This window comes from Dromaius novaehollandiae, chromosome 9 (genome assembly GCF_036370855.1).
Source record: "Dromaius novaehollandiae isolate bDroNov1 chromosome 9, bDroNov1.hap1, whole genome shotgun sequence".
Classification (NCBI taxonomy): Eukaryota; Metazoa; Chordata; class Aves; order Casuariiformes; family Dromaiidae; genus Dromaius; species Dromaius novaehollandiae.
In genome coordinates, this window is record NC_088106.1 from 35935339 (window position 1) to 35961925 (window position 26587).

At 51.1% G+C, this 26587-nt stretch overlaps 1 protein-coding gene and 1 long non-coding RNA gene across 2 annotated transcripts in view; one reads left to right on the forward strand and one right to left on the reverse strand.

Moving 5' to 3' along the window:
• Window positions 1-501: 501 nt before the first annotated feature.
• On the reverse strand, window positions 502-1623 carry LOC135329237 (uncharacterized). Its single transcript, XR_010390604.1, has 3 exons — window positions 1461-1623; window positions 641-898; window positions 502-565 (listed from the first exon to the last, which is right to left on the reverse strand). It is a non-coding gene; the product is annotated as an uncharacterized LOC135329237 (long non-coding RNA).
• Window positions 1624-7745: 6122 nt separating this feature from the next.
• Window positions 7746-26587, forward strand: part of LOC135329235 (uncharacterized) — a 38053-nt gene continuing 19211 nt past the window's right edge. Inside the window, exons 1-6 of the mRNA XM_064517186.1 lie at window positions 7746-7765; window positions 8147-8303; window positions 9750-10046; window positions 10401-10529; window positions 10903-12705; window positions 12872-13423. Coding sequence (XP_064373256.1) covers window positions 7746-7765; window positions 8147-8303; window positions 9750-10046; window positions 10401-10529; window positions 10903-12705; window positions 12872-13423 — 2958 coding nt within the window. The remainder of the gene's footprint in view (window positions 7766-8146; window positions 8304-9749; window positions 10047-10400; window positions 10530-10902; window positions 12706-12871; window positions 13424-26587) is intronic.

Consider the following 26587-nt stretch of genomic DNA (forward strand, 5'->3'; position numbering starts at 1 on the left):
ACTAAAAAGAGGTCCTCCCAATAAACAACATGGAGTAATTTCAGTTGCAGAGAACTGTTCTCTGCAAAATCAGCTTTCATAGCAGAGTATATGTTTACCATCACATGAACTTTATTGTTGCCAGAAGAGAAAAAAGAAATACTTATTGCAGTGATTTTCCTTTGATATCTTCAGTCTACAGTTATTGTCTGTAGATATTAACAACTTTTAGAAGACTATTCTGCTTTGGGAAATCTCCCATTCCAAGAAGACAAAGTTGCACTACAATTTTACATATATATATACACCTTGCTAATCTTCCCACCAGTGAAAGCTGCAAATCTTTTCAGAGATATTGTGAGATGTATTGTAAATCTCTTTGATGCAGGAACCATCTCTTTTACACCTTAAAAACAAGCACAACCAATTTTTTAAAGTATCTTTTTTTCCCCAAAAAGAGTCAAACCAGTTTTGATGCCTCACACATGCCTATGCTATTTGAGTGATACTTACTTGCACTTTTCTTTTCATAAATCCATATGCTGCATTTCACATTTGCTAATTCAGAGAAGATGGCAGGATAGAACTACAAAACAAAGCATTGAGAACATCATCTTTTGACAGACCATCTATTTTTATTATGCCAGAAAGTAAGGCTTACCACCAACTCATAATGTAGCAGGAATCTCTCCCTAGAGCGGATGACCACAATGTTACACAAGGCAGCACTTCTTGTGCTTTCAAAGAGGTGTCAAGAATGGAAGGCATGAATAGTGATGATAAAATGTGTTTTTCTCTAGGCAATAGAGCTGGATAAGTCTGTGTATTATAAGCAAATTCTGCATAATTCACAAATATCAAGGTATTGCTGAAGTCTTGACTCACAGGAATAGTTCCATGTTCTGGCCATTGCTCTTATCTGCAACAGAGGAGAAAGCTCTGGCTGACATAAGAACATCAAGAAGCATTCCAGAAAGAAAACAGCAGTAGAAATCCTGTTAATGAATTTCAGAGAAATAATTCTGAGAACTAAATAGCTCATGCAAATGATTAACACCCCCCCTCCCAAGCGAAACACACAAAGCACATTTTTCCATCAAAACTGTGTCTGTGCTACTCCCCACTCCCTTCTCCCAGGCTCACAGGAGCTGCAGGCAGCAACACATCCAAGCCCTGGCCTGGAGAGATGCAGAAGGAGCTGTTTGGCCCCAGCTCAGAGAAATCTTGGGAAAGGAGAGCCAGAGAAGGCTTGACAACTGATTTCTTCCTGGTTTCTTCTGCCCTTCCAATAAATACTTGCTTGGATATAATTTTGGCAGCAATACTTGTGAGATTTTTCACCCATCATATTTACAACTCTCCCTCACCCTTCTCCCCACACACACACACACACACACACACCTCCCCCTCCATCAGGGATAGTCTCATCCTCTCACTTCATTTTTTTATGCACTTACAGAAGTTAATTATAAATGGATTACCAGTTAACGTTGTAAGGTTGTTGATCAGTAGCTGCTTGTGTTGTGTCTTTCTGTTTGCCAGAGTGCATTGAAGTTGTGAAACAGTATGCCGGCTTATAAGCACTCCTGATCTTTCAGTAAATCAGTGCATAACGAGATCTGAATTCCTTTGTTTGACTTTCCTTTTCCAGAACTACAGGCCAGGCAGCCTCACCTCAATCCTTGGGAAGGTGATGGAACAGCTCATCCCGGATACCATTTCCAGGCTCATGAAGGATAAGAAGGTGATCAGTAGTAGTCAGCATGGATTCACAAAGGGGAAATCATGCTTAACCAGCCTGAGAGCCTTCTGTGATGGGATGACTCGCTGGGTAGAGGAGGGGAGAGCAGTGGATGTTGTCTCCCTTGGCTTCGGCAAGGCTTTTGACACTGTCTCTCATAAGATCCTCATAGGCAAGCTGAGGAAGTGCAAGCTAGATGAGCAGACAGGGAGGTGGACTGAAAACTGGCTGAATGGCAAAGCTCAAAGGTTGTGCTCAGCAGTGCAAAGTCTACTTGGAGGCCAGTAACTAGCGGTGTGCCCCAGGGGTCAATGCTGGGTCCAATATTGTTCAACTTCTTCATCAGTGACCTGGATGAAGGGACAGAGTGCACCCTCAGCAAGTTTGCTGATGATACAAAACTGGGAGGAGTGGCTGATACACCAGAGGGCTGTGCTGCCATTCAGAGGGACCTGGACAGGCTGGAGAGATGGGCAGAGAGGAACCTCATGAAGTTCAACAAAGGCAAGTGTAGGGTCCTGCACCTAGGGAGGAATAACCTCATGTACCAGCACAGGCTGGGGGATGACCTTCTGGAAAGCAGCTCTGTGGAGAAGGTCCTGGGGGTCCTGGTGGACAAGAAGTTAACCATGAGCCAGCAATGTGCCCTTGTGGCCAAGAAGGCCAATGGTATCCCGGGGTGCATTAGGAAGAGCATTGCCGGCAGGTTGAGGGAGGTGATCCTCCCCCTCTACTCAGCCCTGGTGAGGCTGCATCCGGAGTACTGTGTCCAGTTCTGGGCTCCCCGATACAAGAGAGATATGGACGTACTGGAGCGAGTCCAGCAGAAGGCTACTAAGTTGATGAAGGGACTGGAGCATCTCTCATATGTGGAAAGACTGAGAGAGTTGGGACTGTTCAGCCTGGAGTAGAGGAGGCTGAGGCGGGACCTTATCAATGTGTATAAATATCTGAAGGGAGGGTGTAGAGAGGATGGGGCCAGACTCTCTTCAGTGGTGCCTAGCGACAGGACAAGAGGCAATGGGCACAAACTGAAGCACGGGAAGTTCCATCTGAGTATGAGGAAAAACTTCTTTACCGTGAGGGTAACCAAGCACTGGAACAGGTTTTCTAGAGAGGTTGTGGAGTCTCCATCCTTGGAGATATTCAAAAGCCGTCTGGACATGATCCTGGGCAATATGCTCTAGGTGACCCTGCTTGAGCATGGGGGTTGGACTAAATGATCTCCAGAGGTCCCTTCCAACCTCAACCATTCTGTGATTCTGTGAAACACAAGAAAGCAGCTGAGGAATGAAGACAGGGACAGAAAAGGCCTCTTCTCCCACACAGGTTGCAGCCCTCGCAACACTGAGGTTTCAGCCAACCACAGCAGGCATTCTCCACACCAGGGCGGCTAAGACAGGAGCCTGAAAGGTCTTGAAGGTGGTGAGTTTCAAAGGGAACTTAGAGGACAACAAAAGGGGAAACTGAGAAGACCACACTGAACTCAGGCAATCTTACCCTTTCTGTGTAAGTAGTATATTTCGCACAGCAGAGTAATGCTTCTAATGTAGCAGAAATAACTTCTTTCACAGAGTATCACGGTCTGAGAAAACTTTCATTTTTCCTCTCTAATTACGATTTACATATTGATAGGTATGACCATGCTAGAGGCATGCTCTGAGCAGGGAAGACATAGCTTCTTCCTCAGAAAATGTGAATAACAGTGAGAAGTTAGTATATACGCTTTATGCTGCATTCTCTGAATTGCCTTTTTGTGATTTTTGTATAGATACTCTGCTTACAAACAGCTGTTTCAGGACTTGTTTTTCCACTTTAAAACTTATCAGAAATAATGGCTGGGGTTGAAATATGCAAGAAGACTGTGTGATGCCTTCCATTGCCTAGGCACAACTAAGCTGTTAAGCTTTTGTGATTTTACTCCTCAGCTCCTGAATCTTATTGTTCCACATGCACAAAAGAATGATGTTTGCCTGGGCAGTGTGGTTAGCCTACAGGCTCAAAGGCACTGCTTAGCGTCCTGTGCTTGTCCCTGTGGCTGAGATTTGGATTCCCATTTGCCTGTTTTTCCTTGACATCTCCTCACCTCCCAAAGAATCTCCTGGGTGCTGTAGTTTAGTTGCCTGTTACAGGCAAAAGGATCCCAGAATCATTTTTATAAATTGACTTAAGCTCCTCTGTAATATACTCCCTTCATTGAGAGTCACTTCCAGGATTTCCTTTTTAGGGAACTGCATTTATTGGGTGTAGGGGCAGACAGTGAGGGATCGGACAAGATAGAGTTAAGGAGCCGAAGGCCATGGGCTGAATAGATAGCAGTATGGGAACATAGGGAGTAACCGCACAGAATGAGGGAACATGACCTTTGGGAAGGTATAACGTGGCACTTGCAAGGAGAAGAGAAAGTACCGTAAATCACTGTGGGAAAGTACCAGTCCGGGCTAGAGCTTATATATAGGGCTTGCTTGCTTGAATACAGTTGATTCTGATCCAGCACATCGGAGTCCGTGAATCAGACCGCCACAACTGGGGGCAAGTTTATGAGTATTTGTTCTTGTACCAGCATTACTTGTGGGCGTAACTGGTTCTCTGTCCCTAGAGCAACTTCTATTATATGTAACAATCATATTTCCTCTGTCTTAGTTTTGCTATGTCAAATTACATTCTCCTAGTGTGCTTTTGAATGATTGGCACTTTGTTTTTGGTGCATCTTCATAGCTTGCCTTTGTCACTTTTCGTTTGAATCTCAGTTCCCTTTTTTCAAATGGGACCAGAATTGCTCACGCTATTTTGTATGATCTCTCTCAAGTGACAGTATGAACAGTTCTGTGGCTGCTGAGGAACTATTGCTTTTTTCATGATTCTACTGGTGGATTAGTAGTTGATGATTAGCTGATACGCTCCGTTTTGTATCTGGATAAGAATTTGCAGCAACCTCCACATTTACTGAGCCTTGGTTTAGAGCAAAAATTCTTGTGCTGCTGCATTTTTGTACTGAGGAGTTAGTCAGTAGGTGCTGCTGTCAGTGCCGGCCTGGAAATCAGAGCTCTCCTCTGGGCACTCAGTGGGAAATAATGTGGGAATGAGGGTAATTCGTGAAAGGAAGAAACTTGACAGCTTTCAGGAGAATGCTCTTTGTGATTAAGGGAATAAGTTCAGCATATGATCTTTAGAGCCACTTTCTGAATGGATCTGAGTGGGGTAAGGCTGTATTTGAGGACGGAAGAGGATGTTGCAGTAGTTGAGCTCATCATGCCTTGAGGAAGAGATGTAATTATGCAATAGCTTGTGAAGGCAGTACCTCACTCATGTTCTGCAGCCTGTGCAAGACTTGAACAAGGAGAATAAAAATGTATAAAAGGGTTCAAGCCAAAACCTGTGTGCCTCATAATTATCCTCCTGCATGCATCATAATTAATTGAAGCTCCCTCAGGAGCGCCCTTCTCGATCTGTCCTGCTGTTTTGGTCACATCTGTGAACATGAAGTTCAGAGGAAATCAGGGGGAATAGATTCACAAATACAGTTACTTTGCAAGGCTCTGGCATACTGTGTGCCAAAGTCAAGCTGCATATAAGTACCAGGTGCTTTTCTAATCACTCAGATGGCAATACTAATTTCCTCTTGGATTATTTCTCTGTAGAAGTACTCTTAAACAAGAAAAATTCCATAAAGAAGTGTTAATGGCGATTGTGGTGAGAAAGGTTGTTTTGGATGCTGTAAGCACTTGGAGCTTGGAGAAAGCTATCTATTGCTTGATAAGAACACTTTGACATTCTTTAGAGCAGTCAGTTTAGGAAAGAAGAGGGGGCCTCAGTTTTGGAAGAGCGATGATTCAATACATACAAAGGGCTTATGTTTTACAGAGTGGATACTTAATGCTCAGTGAAACTGGGTGCTCTGTGTGTCTGATTACAGATTTGAACAACTTGTAGCTGAATTTTGATTGTAAACTAGTTAAACATTTCACCTTCCCAGCAAAGACTGAATTTTGCTCTCACAAGGAGAAACGTGTGATGCAGTTTGAAATCAGATGCACGAGGAATACAGATAATGGGCTGGAAACTTCTTAGCTCTCACAGTACATTCTGGAGGAGGCTTCACTTGATTTTTGATGTGATTTAGTGTGACCTAGTCTTGTTTTTGTTACTGCCTTTGAAATGCTTGTGGATGGAAACATGAAGTCTACAGCAGTGATTCCCCATCCTCCTCCTCTGATGATGAGGAGGAACATTTTGCGAGGTGTAGGAAGCACAGCCCTAACAGAGCTGTCAGAAGGTGAGTGTGATTAGAGAAGAGGGGAGGGAGGAATCTGCTGAAGAGGCAGAGCAGCTGCCTGACTGTGAAGTGTTCTCCTCCCTGCTCCTATGCAGACTCTAAACGGTGGCAATATTTAATCCATTAGCATAATATGTAACTTACTGGCACTGGTGGCTCTAAGGGGGCTCTCTGCAATTGGATTTTTAGACTTGACTCTTTAAAAGCAATTGGATTTCTTTGAAGGGGTTAGGCGTAAACTCTAAATATTTTAATGTAAAATTCTACTGCCCCTCTGCTTTACAGTAGGCTATTCAGAAAGAAACCCCCCCAACAGAAAATTTATAAATAGAGGCGGTGATGGGGTTTCTTTGCCTTTCTTAAACCCAGGACATGGGTTCTGTTGGATTTAGCTTTAGGTAAACTGAGACATCAATACATTTGTGTGCTTGAAAAGCTTCTGCCATTACTGAGCTTTTATAGTAGCAGTAAAAAGTAATTTCTTAAGAACAGATGAAATCCAGAATATACATAGATTCAAAGTATAGGGGATTGCTTGCCATAGTTAAAGGCTTAGTGTCTTGTGTGATAAGCGGAAAGTATACTCAAAACATGTCCTGGTTTAAAAAGGTGGTTTGGGAGTTTTGTCTATGAATATTTTTACATACCTGAGAACCTGATTAATTCATAAGCTGGAGAGATTTATCTGTTGGAAGTCAATTGCAATTGTTTGCTTGAAAGACCAGGCATTTCCCTTTATGGGTGCAATGTCTGTAGATTTACTAGTTAGCTGTATATATTCTCTATCAGCAAAACTCAGTTCACAGCATGAGGAAATATAACTTTAAATTCTTCTCTTTCAAGAAGGTTAAAAGTACTGCAAATAAGGAAAGAAAAACCTTCAAATGTTTTGCTGCTTGATTCATTGGCATTCTCTTCTAAACAATGGTAGCTTAGCCTTTCTACTTGATATTTAAGTATTATCTGGAAATACAGAATACCTTTTTCTTCCTCCCAGCTTTAGACTTTCTCCTCAGCTACTGCCGACCATGGCAGCCGCCAGGGCTTTGTGTGTCTGTGTCTGTCTGGGGCTGGGTAGCCCAAACTGGACCCTATTCCCACACACGGTCTCTCCCAGGCCGAGCCAAGGGGAGCAATGCCTTCCCTCGCCCTGCTGGCTGCCCTCTGCTAACACAGCTGGGGTGCGGGGCCGGCCGTGCTGCCGGGTCACGCTGCTGCCTCCAGCTCCGCTTGTCCCCAGGATCTCCTACCTACCTTGGGTACCCACCACCGCTGTGACCGTCCCCGAGTGCCCTGCCCCTTTGTGCTGGGAGCTTCCTCCAAAAGGGTCCTACCCCCACCCACTGCTGGGAGCTGCCTCTCACGGTGCCCTGCAGCCACAGGCTGTTTCTAGCCAGGCCGCTTTCCGGCCCAGGCACCACCACAGCAACAGCCACAGCAGTCTCAACTCATCTGCTGTGCCGTTCTGCGCAGCAGCACTTCCCTGGCCTCTGTGCAGGGCCAAACTGAGACTGAGGCATGGCCATCCTGTCTCTGCATGGCCTCGCTGGCCATCCCAGGGCCTGACACACGGCTCTGCTGCAACCCCAGCTGCCCTTCCGCCCCCAGCGGCTGCCCCCTGAGACTCCCCAGGCCTGCCCCACCCCCGGGCACACCTTGGCATCCCAGGGCTCTCCCAACAGCACTGTCAGCCACCCAGGCCAGCCGCGAGGGCCTCTGCTGAGGTGTCCTGCAAGACCTGGCCCGCCCATGGTGAGCCTGGCCAACAGGTCTGTAGGGACCTCCCTGGGGACTGTGAGTGCCTGGAGATCCAAGCAGCCAAGGAGAGCAGCTGCCTGGGCAAGGCACAGAGGAGCCCCGAGCTGGGCAGAGGAAGAGTCTTCCTACTCCCCAGAAACCCGCTCCCAGCTGGGCTCAGAAACTGGGCCCACAGGGCTGGAGGCAAAGATGGGGATCGCCACGGGCACAGCAAGGCACTGTGATGGGGGGGGGGTGGCGGGGGGGGGTGGTGTCTCCACGGGGGACTGCCAGGAGATGGTCATGGGGGTCCCCATGGCGAGCGCCAGGGCTTTGTGATGGGGCGGCATCGTGCCCTCAAGGCCATTGTGAGGGGGCGGTCCCCGTGGTGACCATGTCCCTGCTGCGGCCAGAGCCCCCGGGGTCCCCACTCTGAGGAGAGCAGCTCGATCAGCTGCCAGAGTGTCAGGTCCCCAGGAGAGCATCCTGGAGATGGACAAGGAGCGGCAGGCAAGCGCCTGCTCCCAGCCCGCGGATGGCCTCCCAGGAGCGCGGGAGCGCAGGAGCGAGGTGAGTGATGGGGCTGGAGGCAGGGGCAGGCAGCAGGGATGGGACCTGCATGGAGAGAGCAAGGGTGTGGGGTGGGCGAGCTGGGGGTGGGACAGCCAGCCCTGAGGTACTCCAGTAGCAAAGGGTATTATTAATTCCTGGCCCCCAGGGCAGACTGGGGCACACGGATGCTCCAAGGCCACACGGCCGCAGTAACCTCCACCCAGGGCAGAGAGCAGCTCTGGGCTGAGCTCAGCCTGGCTGTGGCCAGCCTTGTTCTTGCCTTACAAACAGACCCGGAGTTTTCCACCCTTCAGTGGCCTCATGTGCAAACACAACTGCCTGCATCCTGCCCCTCTTTCTCCCCGCACCTGGGCCACAGGGAGATGCTCGCAGCAATGCAGCGCAAACAGGTCGGGGCTTCATGCCACGGGGATGAGCAGCCTTCACTCCCCAGCCCAAGGAGATCACGGGCCTCTGGGAAGAGACAAAAGCTATATGGCTGAACAGAGACAGTGGTAAAACTTTCTCGAGCCTCCTCCAACCTGCCGATAACCGGACTGGAGGTGCCTGGAGAGGCCAGGAGGTCCCCTGACCCCTTGCAGGCTGGCTGCCTGCTCTGCACAGGGAGTTCACACTGCAGATGTGTGACCCACCTGAAAATCATTTGCCCCCTCTTCAAACACACAAGGGGACCAGAGCTCGCAACCCTCAGAGCCCAGGTTTGGTTTCTCATCCCTCGGCAGGCAATGAGGCAGCGCAGCTCCCAGGGGCTGGGAGCACCTGCAGCTCCCACTGCCATCAGGACAATCCTGTGGCTCCGGGATCTCTGGCCTCCAGCTCAGCAATAGGGAGGCTGTTCCCCAGGCGCTGCGGCCAGCGTGAACTGGCCTTGAAGAGCACAGTATTCCCATAGCTGCTTCTCGCGTGGCTTCTCCAAGCATCTCCTAATGCTTCTCCGCTTCCCCAAATCCTCCTGCCCCTTTGCAGGCCCTTTCCCCCAAAGAAGGCTCCCCCAAAGCCCACAGTCAACCAGCCCCTACCCTCCCCCTGCTCCCACCACCCTGCACCCAGCATCAGGGCCCAGCCCCAGCCTCTGAAACTCAGCCGCATGCCCTTGGGATGGCCCCATCAGCCCCATGCACCTCCTCGCCTGCCCCATGCAAGCCAACAGGCAGCCCATCCAGGTTCCCATGGAGAAATCCTCCCTTGGCCCCGTGGGACCACAGCGAGGCCCAGCTGTCTGCCAGGGCATCCGAGAGAGCCTTCTGCGCCCATTGCTTGCCCTGTGGTAACGAGCCCTCTCCCTGCCTGGCTGTTCAGAGCGGGGTGGCAGACGCCTTGACGGGAGAGCACAGTCATCCAGGTTGGCATCATGGGTGGAAGACGTTTGCCAGTTGGAATGGATGGAGAGCAGGGAGGGCAGCACCAGGCTCACCTGGCCTCTCTTGTTTGCTTCTCTTGCAGAGGGACAGGGTGGAAGAAAGGAACAGGGAAATTGAGAGCATCATGAGAGCGTTTTTGAGGCAGCTTATAGGGATCTTATACCCACTTGCCTGCGAGTATGCAGAGGTCTCGAGAGCAAGTGCACAAGCTTCGGCACACTGGAGTCCCCACTCTGAGGAGAGCGACTCGATCAGCTGCCACAGTGTCAGGTCCCCAGGAGAGCATCCTGGAGATGGACAAGGAGCGGCAGGCAAGCGCCTGCTCCCAGCCCGCGAACGGCCTCCCAGGCTCCCAGGCATGCAGGAGCGCAGGAGCGAGGTGAGTGATGGGGCTGGAGGCAGGGGCAGGCAGCAGGAATGGGACCCACACGGAGAGCACGAGCATGGTGGGGAAGGGGAGCTGGGGCAAGACAGGCAGGCATGAGCTCCTCCAGCGAGGGGGCATTCATTCCTGGCCCTGGGCATTTTCTCTCAGACAAAGCACACTGACCTGGATGCTCCAAGGCCCACACGTGCCCCGTGAGCTCTGCCCTGAGAGCAGCTCTGGGCCAAGCGCAGCCAGGCTGTGTGCAGCCATGAGCTTCCCTTGGACACGGGCTTGGGGTTTCCTGTGCTTCAGGAGCTGCTCCCACCAATGCAACCACCCCCATCACGTGTCTCCTTCTCCCCACAGGTGGGCCAGCAGGAGCTGCACGCAGCAATGCAGCACAGCCGGACCCCGGCTCCGTCCCACCAAAGGGACAGGCTGCCTTCGCTGCCCGGCCCACAGAGCTCACGAGCCTCGGAACACGGCATCACAAAGGTACAGAGCTGAGCAGAGAAGGTGGCAAAGCCTCTGCCTGACTCCCTGCAGCTGCTGAGCAGCAGACGGGAAGTGCTGGCCGAGACCAGGCGGTCTCCGCCCCCCGGCAGGCTGACTGGCTGCTCTGCATGGCAGCCTGCAAGCACATGCCTTGGGGCGTCCCAGGGAGCTGCCTTTGCCCATCTCTTGCCCCATGGTGAGGACCCTTCTCCCCACCCAGCCTTTGGGAGCAGGGCAGCAGCCGCCTGTGTGGGAGAGCGCTGCCATAATCGAGGGCGTCAGGGGCCGCAGGAAGTTTCCATGATGGAAGGATGCAGGGCAGCGGGGGGAACAATGGCAGTAACTTGGCCTTTCTTGTGGGTTTGAGTTGCAGATGGTGGAGGACACTAGCAGGGATGTCACAGTGCAAGCTCTGCATGCCTCCACCGGCCTTCTCAAGAAGGCTCCTTTGAGGCACGGGGAGACACTGCCTGGCAGGACTCATGCGGGAGCAGAGACACCACATCTGCCCGGCTTAGCACCGCTCCCAGCCAAGGCAGCTAGGCAGGCACAGGGAGGCCCGGAGGCCTCTGCATGTAAAAGAGCAGGAGCTACAAGTCAAACCAAGCTGCCTGCTCTGGAAACATCCGGCAGATCTTCTCCCCAAGGCTGGGCCAATGCCATGGATGCGGAAGCTGTGAGCAGGAGAGTCCTGGAGAGAATGACCAAGGCATTAGAGAGGCTGGCTACAAATTCCAGTGAAGCTGCTGCCAAGGAACACTTCCCGCTTGTTAGTGGGGCTGGGATGGCTCTGGGCTCAGGGAAGAGCCTGGAAGAGGAGGAACTAAAGCCATCCCAGCTTTCCTTGCCTCCCCTTCAAAAACCCAAGCGGGAAATTTGTGCTCTTCCCCAGGCAATTCAAGAGCACGTCCGCTCCTTGCCTGAGTCCCGGCCTGGGTCTTCCCCATTAGTGCTGGGAAAAGCAAGGATGTTGCAGGACGACGGCAGCAGAACACCTCTTGCCCTGAAAAGCCAACAGCTCTCAGGAAGCTCCTCCTTTGGTGCAGGAGCACAGACCGTTCCTGAAAGGGAGCTGCGAGGCACACCAGCGTGCAAGGAGCGGCACGAGGCCTGGCCAAGCTGCCTGACAGTGCCAAGGCTGCCACAGTCCCCGTCAGCGGTGGGTTTTGCCAGCACTGGCCAAGAAATGCACCAGGAGCTAGTCAGCAAGCTGCCCCCGGCTCCCAGAGATGCCTGTGCCCAGGAGGTCAAGGCACAATGCTTGGACGCAGTGGTGCAGAGGCAGGACTTGGTGCTAAGCAAGTCCTCAGCATCCCAAGGGGCAGACCTGCAGCCTCCCCACCTGCAAGTGCCCCCAGCTGAGATGCCCCCGGAAGAAACAGCCTCTTCTCCCCTGCAGTGTGCGATGGCAGCCAAAGCTGTTTCAGACACGGCTGGACTCACCAGCCCTCCCTTCGCAGAGGTACCACCCAGCTCTGCAGAAGACATCGCTGCCAGGTGCCACAGTGAAATGGCCCCACCTGAGTCCCCATCGCCTTCCCTGCCGGAGCCTGCTGGCCTTGTTGAGAGCATCATTGCAGAAGCTGGCAGGCAATTGAGGGCTGAGAGCCAGGGGCCTGCCCCACATGGCCCCGCACCGCCTGCCGTGGCTCTGGAGGACGCGGGCCTGGGCCTCGAGGCACACACCATCGATGCAGCAACACCGGCAAGGCCAGACCAGCACCAGAGCACAGAGCGTGGCAAAAGCACAGCCCCCGCAGCTCAGCAAAGGCCTGATCCCCACGCTCATGGGGGCAAAAGGCAGGTCAGCGGGGCTGGTGCACCAGCTTCCCCAGGCAAGGGTGCGGGGACGGGGACACCACAACCAGCGCCGGCAGGGCAGCGCCCAAAACAGCAGCCTTTGGGCATCATCTGCCGCGTTGGAGGAAAGCCGCTGCGCATTCACCCGGACAACACCTCGCAGTACCTGGCAGTGCTGTCGATCAAAACAGAGACGCTGGAGGAGCTCAACAGCAGCTGCCTGGCCCGCACCGGGCAGAGCTTGGCCCAGCTGCGGGAAGCCTGTTTGCAGAGGAGGGAGCAGAGCCTGAAGGAGAGCGAGGGCGAGCAAGAGCAGGGCGAGGGGAAACATTTCTCCCTGACAGCCTCAGGATCCCTCAACGTCAAACCCAAGGAGGTGAGTGCAAGGGCTGGGCCGGGGCAGGTGCCAACCCTCCCCGTGCTGGGGCCAGCCGCTGCGCCGTGCCACGACAGCCTGCTTGTGCCAGTGCTGGCGGGGCCCCGCGAGGCCTTTCCTGGTGGGAAAAGGAGCTGCCTTCACAAATCTCCCCCTCTCCTTTCAGCTCCTCGCCAGAAACTCCTTCTACAACTTGTGGAAACCGGAGGTGACGCGAGTGGAGCTCCTCAAGGACGCAAGGTGCAAGTGGGAGGTGCTGGAGCGGCTGTATGCCCATGCCCCCAGGAGGGAGCGGGAGGTGGGAAGAGGCAAGAGAGTCCCGGGAGCGCTGCAGGAGGAGCAAGCGGACTGGCCCAGTGAGGAAGAGCACACTGATGAAGAGCTTCTGCAAGGGGAGGAGCTAGAGGGAAAGCCCTCCCTGTGCATGACCTGGGTCAGACCTAGCCTCAGGAGCCTCTTCACAGACACAGAGACGTGCCCCCAGAAGGTGCCCTGCTCTCCCAACGGCAAGGCCAGAGACGCTACCGGGGAGGCAACGGGCGACCTGCAGAGCACGCCTCTCGCCCCAGCAGTGCCCAGAGGAGCCGAGGCAGCGGCACCTGCTTTGGCCGATGGCTTTCAGGACGCGGGGGACAGCGCGTCTCTCGCCCCATCAGCATTTCTGAGCGCAGGAACGAAGCCGGAGGAGGCCTCCCCCGCAGCCAGCATCCCTCCGGATGTGGGGGAAAATGCACCTCTGACTCCATCAGTTCCTGCAGAAGCTGTGCCACAGGCCTCTCCCTTGGCCGCAGGCACTTGGGCTGAGAGCAACAGCCTGCCTCTCCAACAGCCTTTGCCCAAGGAAACACCACCAGCGACCTCTGCCTTGGCTGGAGGCCCTCCTCACCAGGTGAGCAACGAGCACGCCATTGGCACCCATGATGAGAGGGAGCTGCTGTGTCAGCTACGTCTGGGGTGTGCAGCGTGGGGGCAGAGAGCTGCCCCATCGCGTGGCACCCCCCGGCCATGGTGCCAAGCGGTCACCCCCAGCCATTTATCCTCTGCAGTATCTCCCATGGGGGAGATGCCTGCTCCTCTCTGTTTCAAAGTGCCAAAGGCACAGGGCTGACGTGCCCTCCACCCCTTGTGCTGCGTTCAGCCCTGGGGCATGGAGGCTGAGCGAGGAGGGGAGGGGCGGCCCCAGCAGCAGCCCCCTCCCACACCCGGTGAGCGACCCCCACTTCTGCCATGCACCCGGCCGCCTCCATTCGCCGCTGCCCGTCGCGGCCCCCAGCCAGCCCAGCCCTGCTGCTACGGCCTTGTGCCATTGCTGTGCCAGCCGCAGCTCCCTCCCCTTGGGACTCGCAGCTGGTGGCAGCATCCCCCGACCCCAAGCCCTTTCCCCCGTCCATCCCGGGGCACCAGTATCCTGAGCATCGCCAGCTGATGGCACGCGGGTGTGTGTTCTTGCTCTGCCCATGCAGGTTGCCTCTGAGCCCAAAGGCGAGCAGAAGTCATCCTCTTCCTTCAGGCACACACCAGAGGCTGACCCAGGTACGTACCCAAGTCAAGAGCCCTTCTGGGGACGGGGGGCCTGTGCCGGCACAGCAAGGGGCACCGAGGCCGGCAGCAGGAAGCCCTCGGGAGCTGGCTGTGCCGAGGCCACGACCCCGCGGGAAAGCCCTTGGTGGCAGGGGACAGGCAGGTGCCGGTCCTGCGCCCTCGCTGCCCCTCACACGCGGCTCTCCTTCCCGCCACAGGCAACGCCACCCTCCCGCATGCTGCAGCGCCCAGGCGATGGCCCTCACGGCTCAGCACAGCACTTCGGGCTCTGCGCAGAGCTTTCTGCTGCCGCTGTGTCACGGGGCAGCGAGAGGAACGGCGTGCAGGTGCAAGTGCCGGGCAGGTCCCCTGAGATCGGGGCTGGCGCAGAGCAGAGAGCAAGAGCGACGGAGATGCTGTCCTGGGTGCTACAGAAATGCTGCCACAGCTCTCACAAGCCCTAGCCGGTGACAGCCATTGCCTGCTTCGAATAAAAAACCCTGGGAAGCTTTTTCTGCCCATGTTACTTGGTGTTGGGCACATCTCCAGAGGAAAACTAGTGCAGGCAACGCCAATAAAGCCAGTCAGGTCTGGAGGGAAACCCATTCAAGCAGTCAAAGAGTCCCAGAGCAGCTGGGGTGGGAAGGGGCTTCTGGAGGTCTCTGCTCCAAGCTCCTGCCGCAAGGGGTGGCAGCCAGAGGGGGTTTCCCAGGGCCTGGCAGAGCTCGGACTCTCTCTGTTGGAGCACCCTTAGGCTTCAAAGGCTTTTGGCACTCTCAGATGGGAATTTTCCCTGCTGCCCCTTGTGTCCTTGCCCCTCGTCCTGGCCCCAGGCACCTCGCGGATGTGCTGGCTCCATCCTCTGGCTCCATCCTCTCCCCACCCTGCCCTTGGCAGCTGCAGGCAGCAGCCAGATCCCCCTGCACCTTCCCTTCTCCCAGCTGAACACACCCAGTGCCCTTGGCCTCGCCTCATACGTCCCATGCTGCAGCTCCCCACCGGCTCGGGGGCCTCCGCTGGGCTCGCGCCAGTGTGTCTGTGTCTGTCTGGGGCTGGGTAGCCCAAACTGGACCCTATTCCCACACATGGTCTCTCCCAGGCCGAGCCAAGGGGAGCAATGCCTTCCCTCGCCCTGCTGGCTGCCCTCTGCTAACACAGCTGGGGTGCGGGGCCGGCCGTGCTGCCGGGTCACGCTGCTGCCTCCAGCTCCGCTTGTCCCCAGGATCTCCTACCTACCTTGGGTACCCACCACCGCTGTGACCGTCCCCGAGTGCCCTGCCCCTTTGTGCTGGGAGCTTCCTCCAAAAGGGTCCTACCCCCACCCACTGCTGGGAGCTGCCTCTCACGGTGCCCTGCAGCCACAGGCTGTTTCTAGCCAGGCCGCTTTCCGGCCCAGGCACCACCACAGCAACAGCCACAGCAGTCTCAACTCATCTGTTATGCTGTTCTGCGCAGCAGCACTTCCCTGGCCTCTGTGCAGGGCCAAACTGAGACTTAGGCATGGCCATCCTGGCTCTGCATGGCCTCACTGGCCATCCCAGGGCCTGACACACGGCTCTGCTGCAACCCCAGCTGCCCTTCTGCCCCCATAGCACAGCAAAACACCCATTATGTACCAGTTACTACCCCAAAAGAACACTACCTTCTGCCCATGTATTACCTACACCCAGCCTACGACACTTAGGAAGTGGAGAACAGCCCGGAATTCTTGGCAACATTTTCTAATGGGAGCATTGCATGGGAGCAGCGATCACGGAGCTGAGGACAGCAGGGCCTCCTGTGCCATCAGGGTGAGAGGCCTTCCCACAACTCGGCAGTCAGCAAACGCTCTGCACAGCCAGGACAACAACCCTTCTCCTAGTTCAGGGTTTGACCTGCTGCAGCTCCGGCAGGAAGCAGCCCCATCGCCAGCACCACTGCCCCGCCCCAGCGGGAGGGCACCCGCCCGCATCTGAACACACCCACAGCCCCCCCCCACCCGTCCCCAACCCCGACCCAGATGCACCCGCCCGCTTCCTCCTCTCCTTTCCTCCCTCCTCTTCTCTCCCCCAGGTCAGGCCCCACCCCTTCCTCCCCTCCCCGAGGACCCTGCATGCTGGACTCTGATTGGTTGATAGAGCTGTCAGTCCCACCCAGACCCGCCCACCTCCTCTTGCCGGCCAACAGCAGGGCCGCACTGGGGGTGTTGCCATGGCAATGCTGTGGCCACGTGACCCGGTGGCGACCCCTCCCCTGGGCGGGACGGCGCCATCTTAGTGGCGGCTGCGGGGTGAGAGGCCCCTCGAGCGCTGACGAGCTGCTGCTCCAGGCTGAGGCGCATCGAAATGCGGTTCGTGCGTGGGGCGAGTCCGGACACGGGGGCAGAGGGACCGCAGCCTGCCCCGAGGAGTCCTGACGTTCCTGCAGTTCTGCCTGCGGCCTCCTTCCCGACGCGGCCCTCGGGCAGCCCAGGCTGGCGCTGTCTCCTGGGGGAGCTGCAGCGTGGGGCCGCCGCGGGGTGGCCTGTCCGACGTGTGCCGCCATGGAGCAACGCCCGCGGTTTGCACCCCAGTTAGGAACAGAGAGCCGCTGGGTCTGGGGGAGGCTGTTAGCTGCAGAGGACTTCCTGCTGTCCTGCAGAGCAGTTCAAGTGCTGTTAACGTCTGCCATAATTTCTTTCTCATGTCTGACTATGACCTTTAGAATTTCTCTTTTTCTCCTACAAAAGTGGATTTTTCACTGTATTCGGGGGAGGGAAAATGAACCTCAGTGCAGTGTGTGATTGCAGAGTCTCAAGCACTTGTTCTTAAACCGCTCTGTACAAAGCAAACATTTGAACTAACTTTCTTTTAGTTTTGAAGAACCTGGCTAAGTGTTAATTTGACTCTGTCGTTATGTGAAGTCCACACTGAGATGTCCTGCTGCTTGTATGCATTGTGTCCAACCTTTTTTGACACTTGGTTTTCTTTGCTCTTGTGTGTGCAGCTTTCTGTCAGTCCCACAGAAGCAGTATAGCAAGCCAGCAGATGATGTGAAGGTGATGGAAGATCTTGTGTTGTTTGGTGATGCAGAGAAGTTTAAACATTCATTTATCTTACCCTTTCTGTGTAAGTAGTATATTTCGCACAGCAGAGTAATGCTTCTAATGTAGCTGAAATAACTTCTTTCACAGAGTACCACGGTCTGAGAAAACGTTCATTTTTCCTCTCTAATTACAATTTACATATTGATAGGTATGACCATGCTAGAGGCATGCTCTGAGCAGGGAGGACATAGCTTCTTCCTCAGAAAATGTGAAATAACGGTGAGCAGTCAGTATATAGGCTTTATGCTGCATTCTCTGAATTGCCTTTTTGTGATTTTTGTATAGATACTCTGCTTACAAACAGCTGTTTCAGGACTTGTTTTTCCACTTTAAAACTTATCAGAAATAATGGCTGGGGTTGAAATATGCAAGAAGACTGTGTGATGCCTTCCATTGCCTAGGCACAACTAAGCTGTTAAGCTTTTGTGATTTTACTCCTCAGCTCCTGAATCTTATTGTTCCACATGCACAAAAGAATGATGTTTGCCTGGGCAGTGTGGTTAGCCTACAGGCTCAAAGGCACTGCTTAGCGTCCTGTGCTTGTCCCTGTGGCTGAGATTTGGATTCCCATTTGCCTGTTTTTCCTTGACATCTCCTCACCTCCCAAAGAATCTCCTGGGTGCTGTAGTTTAGTTGCCTGTTACAGGCAAAAGGATCCCAGAATCATTTTTATAAATTGACTTAAGCTCCTTTGTAATATACTCCCTTCATTGAGAGTCACTTCCAGGATTTCCTTTTTAGGGAACTGCATTTATTGGGGGCAAGTTTATGAGTATTTGTTCTTGTACCAGCATTACTTGTGGGCGTAACTGGTTCTCTGTCCCTAGAGCAACTTCTATTATATGTAACAATCATATTTCCTCTGTCTTAGTTTTGCTATGTCAAATTACATTCTCCTAGTGTGCTTTTGAATGATTGGCACTTTGTTTTTGGAGCATCTTCATAGCTTGCCTTTGTCACTTTTCGTTTGAATCTCAGTTCCCTTTTTTCAAATGAGACCAGAATTGCTCACGCTATTTTGTATGATATCTCTCAAGTGACAGTATGAACAGTTCTGTGGCTGCTGAGGAACTATTGCTTTTTTCATGATTCTACTGGTGGATTAGTAGTTGATGATTAGCTGATACGCTCCGTTTTGTATCTGGATAAGAATTTGCAGCAACCTCCACATTTACTGAGCCTTGGTTTAGAGCAGAAATTCTTGTGCTGCTGCATTTTTGTACTGAGGATTTAGTCAGTAGGTGCTGCTGTCAGTGCCGGCCTGGAATTCAGAGCTCTCCTCTGGGCACTCAGTGGGAAATAATGTGGGAATGAGGGTAATTGGTGAAAGGCTCTAGCAACTTTGCTTGCTGTGAGGGAAGAACCTTAACGGCTTTCAGGAGAATGCTCTTTGTGATTAAGGGAATAAGTTCAGCATATGATCTTTAGAGCCACTTTCTGAATGGATCTGAGTGGGGTAAGGCTGTATTTCAGGACGGAAGAGGATGTTGCAGTAGTTGAGCTCATCATGCCTTGAGGAAGAGATGTAATTATGCAATAGCTCGTGAAGGCAGTACCTCACTCATGTTCTGCAGCCTGTGCAAGACTTGAACAAGGGGCATAAGAATGTATAAAAAGGTTCAAGCCAAAAACTATATGCCTCGTAATTATCCTCCTGCGTGCATCATAATTAATTGAAGCTCTCTCAGGAGTGCCCTTCTCGATCTGTCCTGCTGTTTTGGTCACATCTGTGAACATGAAGTTCAGAGGAAATCAGGGGGAATAGATTCACAAATACAGTTACTTTGCAAGGCTCTGGCATACTGTGTGCCAAAATCAAGCTGCATATAAGTACCAGGTGCTTTTCTAATCACTCTGTTATGGAAATTAGGCTTGTCGGCCACCATAACAGGGCTCGACCCTAGGTTCCCGCAAGTACAGTTCAGAGCCAATCAGAATCAAAGCAAATTAAATAATTAAATTTTAATCACGCACGTGCCGTAATTACAGCTCGAGCTGGGTGCCTCCAAAGAGGAACCCCAACAGAAAAAATCCTGGGCAATTATAGTTTTTTCAACTTAAGTTTCCCACCCCTCACGCAGTAGTTAGACCAATAGTAATTTTTAGATCTGGGTTCTCCTGCTCCTCATTGGATCTCACTGATGTTCCTAGGTAAGCTGTTTTTCTCCTTATCTTTATTTTTTGCGGTCTCTGCTGACGGTTGTACCTTTATTTTGGTTGGGTCTTACTGTTTTCTCTCAAGGTCCTGAGGAGGAGGAGGAGGTGATTCTAAATCATAACAATTAACACTGCCCCAGCAGTGAGCTAAGGCTTTGCCCCTCAAGGTCCTAATGCCCTGCACTGGTCTTATTTCAAAGCCTTGACACCCTCCCTTTTGGAGTGTGAGACGCAGGAACGCAGACTGCTTGTAACTTCCTTATCTTCCCAGCTGGAACCAGCTCTGAGGCGCTTTTCTTCCTGGACTAAGTAAAAGTTCATTATTTTATCTAAGTGCGGCCTAAGGCTTCAGCAAATTCAGCTACTCATGCTAAGCAAGTTTTAGAGAAGTTGTGCTAAGCAGCTACAGTTTCAGTTTGCTATTCCTTAACAGTCCCCCCTTTGTTTTTATTAAGCATCCCTGCTAATGCTTTAAACAGAGTTCTCGAAGCCTTTTGAGGCGTACTATCACTTTCCATAATCTTATGTATAATATAATCATAAGTAATAGGCATAACAGTTAACACAACTACTACTGGGTGCAACACATGATTATAAATCCCTGTTGCAGTTGGTGACCATCCTAGAAGAATTTGCCAGCCATGATGCTCTCTGTCCTTCTTTACCCTTTCCAAGATGTGGTGTATCTCTTCCGCATCATGATGAATGGTGATGAGAGGTTTTTTTTTTTTTGTCCATTGTTTCGGGCGAGTTCTAGCAGTCGACGCAGGTCATCATGTTGTAGTAGTTTCTTCACCAGTGTGAGATTCATTCCAATGGGGGTAGGTAGTAAATTTTGAATTAATGTATAATTAGATTGTAACAATTGATAAGATCTAATAGGAGCTGAATAATTAAAGTCGCATCCCATAATTTTGGGTAAAGTTACAAATACAAATATTTGAGTAATTAATTACTTGTATCTACAACAATGTTATCTATGAATATAAGATTACAAAATGTTCTTACACATACACATCCTTTTTTAACATATACAAGTACAGTTCAACTCAAACAGCAAAATAAGGTGGTGTGGATTGGTATCATTGAGCGTTTGTTTATTTATTTATTTTAAAGATTTTCAAGCCTTTTTTGCATACTTAGAACATACTGGATTAGTCGTTCATCTCTGTCTAACAGGCTGGTCTTAGCTGGAATAGTAAGTGCCTGGTATCGCTAAATGTCTCCCCAAAAGAATCTCTGCTGGTGTTAGTCCTATGGGTTGCCGTGGGGCATTTCAAACATCCCATAGAGCTAAGTTTAATGCTTCTGGCCATTTTAGGCTAGCATGTGTGCATATTCTTGTTCTTTTTTCTTTTAATGTTCTATTCATTCTTTCTACTTGTCCTGAAGACTGAGGGTGATAAGGGGCATGTAGGTTTCTTTTTATTCCTAATGATTTATGTAATTGAGTGATGATGCTTGCCGTAAAATGGGAGCCCCTGTCTGAATCAATGGCTTCTGGGACCCCACACCTGAGTATGATTTCTTTCAGTAAGGCTTTCACTGCTCCCCCTGCATCAGCCTTTCTTGTTGGGAAAGCTTCTACCCAGCCTGATAACTGATCTACTCTCACTAACAAGTGTTTATACCCATTGGCAGATGGCATACCCGCATAATCTATTTGTAGCCTTTGGAAAGGGAAGTAGGCCCATGGTCGTCCCCCTAACTCTGAGCTTGGTTGGCTACTTAAAGTCTTCTGGCAGGTCAGGCAGCTATTCATTATTCTTTTAGCAGCCGCATAAATTCCTGGAGCAGGCCATACTTTCTGTACCTGCTTAGCTATTGCCTCGGCTCCCCCATGAGCTGTATTGTGAAACCACCTAGCTATAGTAATTAAATATTTTTTTGGTAGAATTGGTTTTCCTCCACTTGTCCATATTCCATCATCATTTTGTTTTGCTTCCCACTGTTCCCATTGTTTTTTCTTTTCCATGGAGCAGTCCTTTTCATACATGGTTTTGGGGTCTATTAAATTTGGCCACTCACTTTGGTTCATCCTTGGAACTGCCCCCATACATTCTCTCAGAGGTTGTCGAGCTGCAGCCTTCGCAGCAGCGTCAGTTAATGTATTTCCTCTACTACTTTCTGTAGTGTCTTTAGTATGGGCTGGGCAGTGTATTACAGCAATTTCTTTGGGGCAGTTGAACTGCTTCCAGCAAATCACGTATTTCTTCTCCACTAGCTGATTTCTTTCCTGATGACAAAAAAATCCTTGTTCTTTCCATAACATCCCTGTTGCATCAAATACTCCAAATGCATATTTAGAATCAGTACAGATATTTACCTGCAGCTTCTTACCAATTCTTGCTGCTTGGGTCAATGCTATTAATTCTGCTCCTTGAGCACTTACAGACGGAGACAAAGGATTGGCCTCAAGTACCTCAAAGATGTTAGTGACAGGATAACCTGAGTGGCGCCTTCCGTCCAAATAATAGGATCATCCATCTGTAAACAGAACTAAGTCCGGGTTCTCCAAAGGTTCATCTTTAAGGTCCTCCCGGGGCTTGCTCGAGCCGACGATCACCTGCTCACAGGAATGATGCGGCTCTCCATCCTCCAGCAGAGGCAATAGCATTGCTGGATTTAAGATATTGCATCTCTTTAAAGTCACATTATCTGCATGCAGTATTATCAGTGCATAGCGGTGAGCTCTCTGTGGGGATAGTGCTGGAGTTGCGTATTGTTTCATTAACAGTTCTACTTCATGTGGCACATACACAGTCAGTGAGTGACCCAAAACTTCAGGTCGTGTTTTTTCAAGAAGAGCTGCAGTAGCTGCTATTGCTCTGATGCATCCTGGAGTGCCTTTAGCTACCACGTCTAGCTGCGTGGAGTAATAGGCCACTGGTCTACGGTGAGGACCTAGTTTTGGGGTCAGTACCCCACTTGCTACTCCCTGTCGTTCATGGACAATTAATTCAAATGGTTTGCTATAATCTGGCAACCCTAGAGCAGGGGCTGAAACCAACACCTTTTTTACAGATGTAAAAGCTTTCTCCCTTTCTGGGCCCCAGGCCAAAGGCTCTATCTCCTCTTTTTTTGTTGCCTGCACTAAAGGCTTAGTAAGTTCTCCTAACCCAGGAATGCATGGTCGGCAAAATCCTACAGCTCCTAAAAATCCCCTAAGCTGTTTTTTTGTTACAGGACGAGGCATATCAAGAATTGTCTTTACTCGTTCCGGATAAACTAACCTGTGTCCTTCCTTTAAAATAAAACCCAAATATTTTACCTCTCGTCGACACAGCTGAAGCTTAGACAGAGATGCTTGATGCCCTTTTTCTGCAAGAGCATTACATAGAGAAATAGTGTCTTTTAAACATGTCTCATAATCTTTACCTGCTAATAACAAATCATCCACATAGTGTATTAACACTGAATGTCCTGGAAGTTCGATATCTGAGGGATCATTTTTGAGTATACGCGAAAAAATAGTCGGAGACCCAGTAAATCCCTGCGGTAGTCTCATCCAAGTTAATTGTCGTCCCTTCCAAGTGAAAGCAAAGAGATCTTGGCTATCTTCAGCTATCGGTATACTAGAAAAAGGCTGCCGTTAGGTCAATCACGGTAAAATAAGTTGCCCAGTGAGGTATTTGTAATAACACGGTTGATGGGTCAGGAACTACTGGGTGTGGAGTAATTACATGTTGGTTTATAGCCCTTTAGTCTTGTACAAACTGATACTCTGGATCACCATCAGAATCTTGCCTGTTCTTTTTAACTGGCAGAACTGGGGTGTTGTACAGGGATTCACAGACTCTAAGAATACCTAGTTTCAAATAATGATCAGTTTGTTTTTGGATACTCTTCTCTGCTTCCTTTGGGATAGGGTATTGTTTAACTGCGGGAGGCAATCCCCCCTTTGTTTTTATCGAGACTGGACTAGCTGATTTCTGTAGTCCCACATCCATTCCTGAAGAGCTCCATAACTTTTTAGGAACTGATTCTAAACCTGTTAGAATCTGCAGATTAGTTGACTCTGGTTCTGGTGTCTTAGCCAGAACACATGAACCCATAATTATTAATTTTATCCCTTCCGGCTGTAAACAGATCTGAGTATCCGAGGCTTGCAGGAGATCTCTCCCTAAGAGGCAAGAGGGCGAGTCTGTGGAAATTATAAAACAGCCCCACACTCTTTTACCTCCAATAGTGGGCAATAAAGGCTTAGATAACATTTGTTCGCCTTTTCCCATTACTCCTCGCATCACTATTTTATCTGGTGACTTGCATCCTTTAGGCTCCAAATTTAAAAGGGAAAGGGTGGCTCCAGTATCCACTAGAAAGGGAACTTCTAAACCTTCTGTATTTGCCATTACATGGCCCTCAAAATCCAAACCTATATCCCATAAATTTACCCCAATTTCCACAGTATTTTCTGAGTCTCCTATCTCCTGTCATTGTGGACTGACTGGGAATCGCCTGATCTCCTTCTTAGTGTTTGATTGTCTCATGCTGGCCCCTCTATTCCTAAATACACGGGGCCTCACTGGGCATTCCTGCTTCCAGTGTCCTTGTTCCCTGCAATAATGACAAACATCATTAACTCTTGATTGTACAGCACGTTCACTTTGATTCCATCTATCTCCCCTGGTTCTGCCGTGCCCCCTCCCCTTGCCAGCCTGGCATATGCTCTTTAAAATACTTAAAAGTGTGTCTTGTTGAGCCAATCAGCTCTTATTGTCCCTCCTGGTTTGTGTTAGGTTATGGGACTAAAGGCTAATCTCCACACACACAGAGGAGCAGAGGAACAATGACAGGCTGAGGAACCCTCCGTAACCTCATCAGAACCAACAGGGCTCCCTAACATGGCTCCTCAGCCCATGATCCTGGTGTGACACCCACCACATGAGTCAATGGTCTCCCTGGACCACCTTGCAGATCCCCTTGGAGGGGTTACTGCTTGCAGGGCTATGGGACTCAATACGGGATGCCAGGAAGAACATCTTGCAATTGAGACTCATTATGGGCTGTTTAGAGGAAAGACCCAAGGCAGTGAAAGAGAGGGATCAAGCTAGTTTTGGGGAGGAACCAATGTGGAAAAGCAGAAGAAAAAGGGGATAAAAGGTGCAGATTGCTTGTGAAAAGGTGCTTGGCCAGTAAGCTGCTCTGGCCCTGTGCCTGATAACTGCAGCCTGTCCTGTCCTCTTCTTAACTCCCTTGTGAACTATTCTCTGGGGTGAGGGGACCCTCTCCTTTCTGTTTGTGCAAGTGCTGTTTTCTGTGTTGAGCTGTGTGATTGGTGATAAATATATGCAGTGTGTGCAGGTGTGCTTGTCTGACTACTGGTAAAACAGGTTCAGCCTTGCTATTGCCTGGACCTGGGGACATGGAGCTGTGGCAGCCTGGCTTCTGCTGGGCTATCGGATTTGGCATCTCCTACCTGAGTGCACATACAAGGCTGAGTGGAGGCAGTCTCGTGTGGGAGCTCCCACTGCTGCTGTCAGTGCTGGCCCCTCTGTACCACTGGTGTTGTTAAAAAGCACGTGTGTGGTGGCATACTTTCCCAGCTGCTCAAATCTACCTATGAATGCAAAAGAAAGATGGTTTTGTGCTGCTTCCCAGCAGAAGCGACCAGCCTGTGCCTTGCAGTGGATTTCCCTACAGGAAAGGGGAGCTGCTCAACCTCATGCACTATCCCACAGGCCACTGTAGCATAAAGAGCTCTGTCTGTTTGCCTCTCCTTTCAGCTAGGAAGCTCAGGAGCAAGCAGTGCAAGCCAGACCCTGGACTGGGGAATCAGGGTGTCTGGGTGCTGTAGGGGCCTTCCTCCAGGGACACCCCCCCCCCCCCCGAAGGTAAGCACTGCCCCAGAGCTGACACTGGACAGCCCAGGGACTGGCTGAGGCACAGAGGAGAGAAATGGCATTCCCCAGACTTGGCTGCCAGCAGTGCACTGGAGCTGGGAGGGAACCCAGGTGTCTGGGCTCCCAGTCAGCCTCTCCCCTGCTCTCCCCAGTAGACCCCTGCCTTTCACCTTCCCACCCAAACCAGAGAGGAGGGAGGCAGTCTTTGTGCACCAGCCCTGCACCACCCCCATGCCCAGCCCCGCTGCCCCAGGGCTGTGGGTGCAGCAGGTGCAGGTGTGCTGGACACTGTGCTGTGTGCACGCAGCACTGTGTTTGGGCAGGTGTGTGGAAAAGGGGCATGTGCAGCGTCCACGGCGTGCACAGGTCTCTTATCCCCATTCGGAACCACAGATATTAAGGGGGATCTTTGGCCACACCATGCTGCGTACTTCTGTAATATGCCCATTTAACGGTAAATTCTCTTGCTCCAGACCAACTGCAGGAGGTATCTTGGGGATGAAGGCACTCGCACCAGCTCCATGAATTCTGAGTCCATTGAACCACATCAGTGTGTCACAAGATGTGCAACTCGGGAAGGCGAGAGAAGAAAGAGGGAAAAAGAAGAATCAGAGACTCTAAATGCAGCAACTTAGGAAATTATTGTTGGTCTCTCTCATCTACTGACATAAACAAGCACAAAGTGCAATGGACTTTAGCAGCATTATTATGTTTTGGAAAGTCCAGTAAACTGGTGCTGCTTGGAAGATATACTGCAGAGGGAAATACAAGTTATCCCCGTACTTACCCTGAGATCTGCCTTGTGATAAGCTTGTATCACTGCTGCAATACCTTTGCTGAGGCAGCCTGGAAAAATGCAAAAAGACAGAGTGCCCATACCCTCTATTAGAACAGGTTTGGCTTTCAGGAACAAGGTGCTCTGAAAGACAGGAAATAAACTCTCCTGCATCATCTAGGAAAAACATTTTCACAGACAATGGACAAGCTGCATCAATCTCCTGGCAAACATCAACAAGCCATATAGTCTATGATGGCTTCCTTTCCCCTAAATGCCTGGCCTGTGGTTTATTTTAGCTGTGCTGACAGCAGATCGGCCCCTCTCCAGCAACTCAGTTGACAGTATGAGAAAGACAGGAGTGCAGCTCCCATCACCTTGCTCAGTGTGCTCTCAAGAGGACCAGAAAGAGAAGGACCAGGGTAATGTTTCGCCCCGGTCTCCTGTGGGACCTTGCAATGAACTGCCACAGGCTCTTGCTTCCTTCCACAAGGGGCACTAAACCCACCCACAGACAGCCTT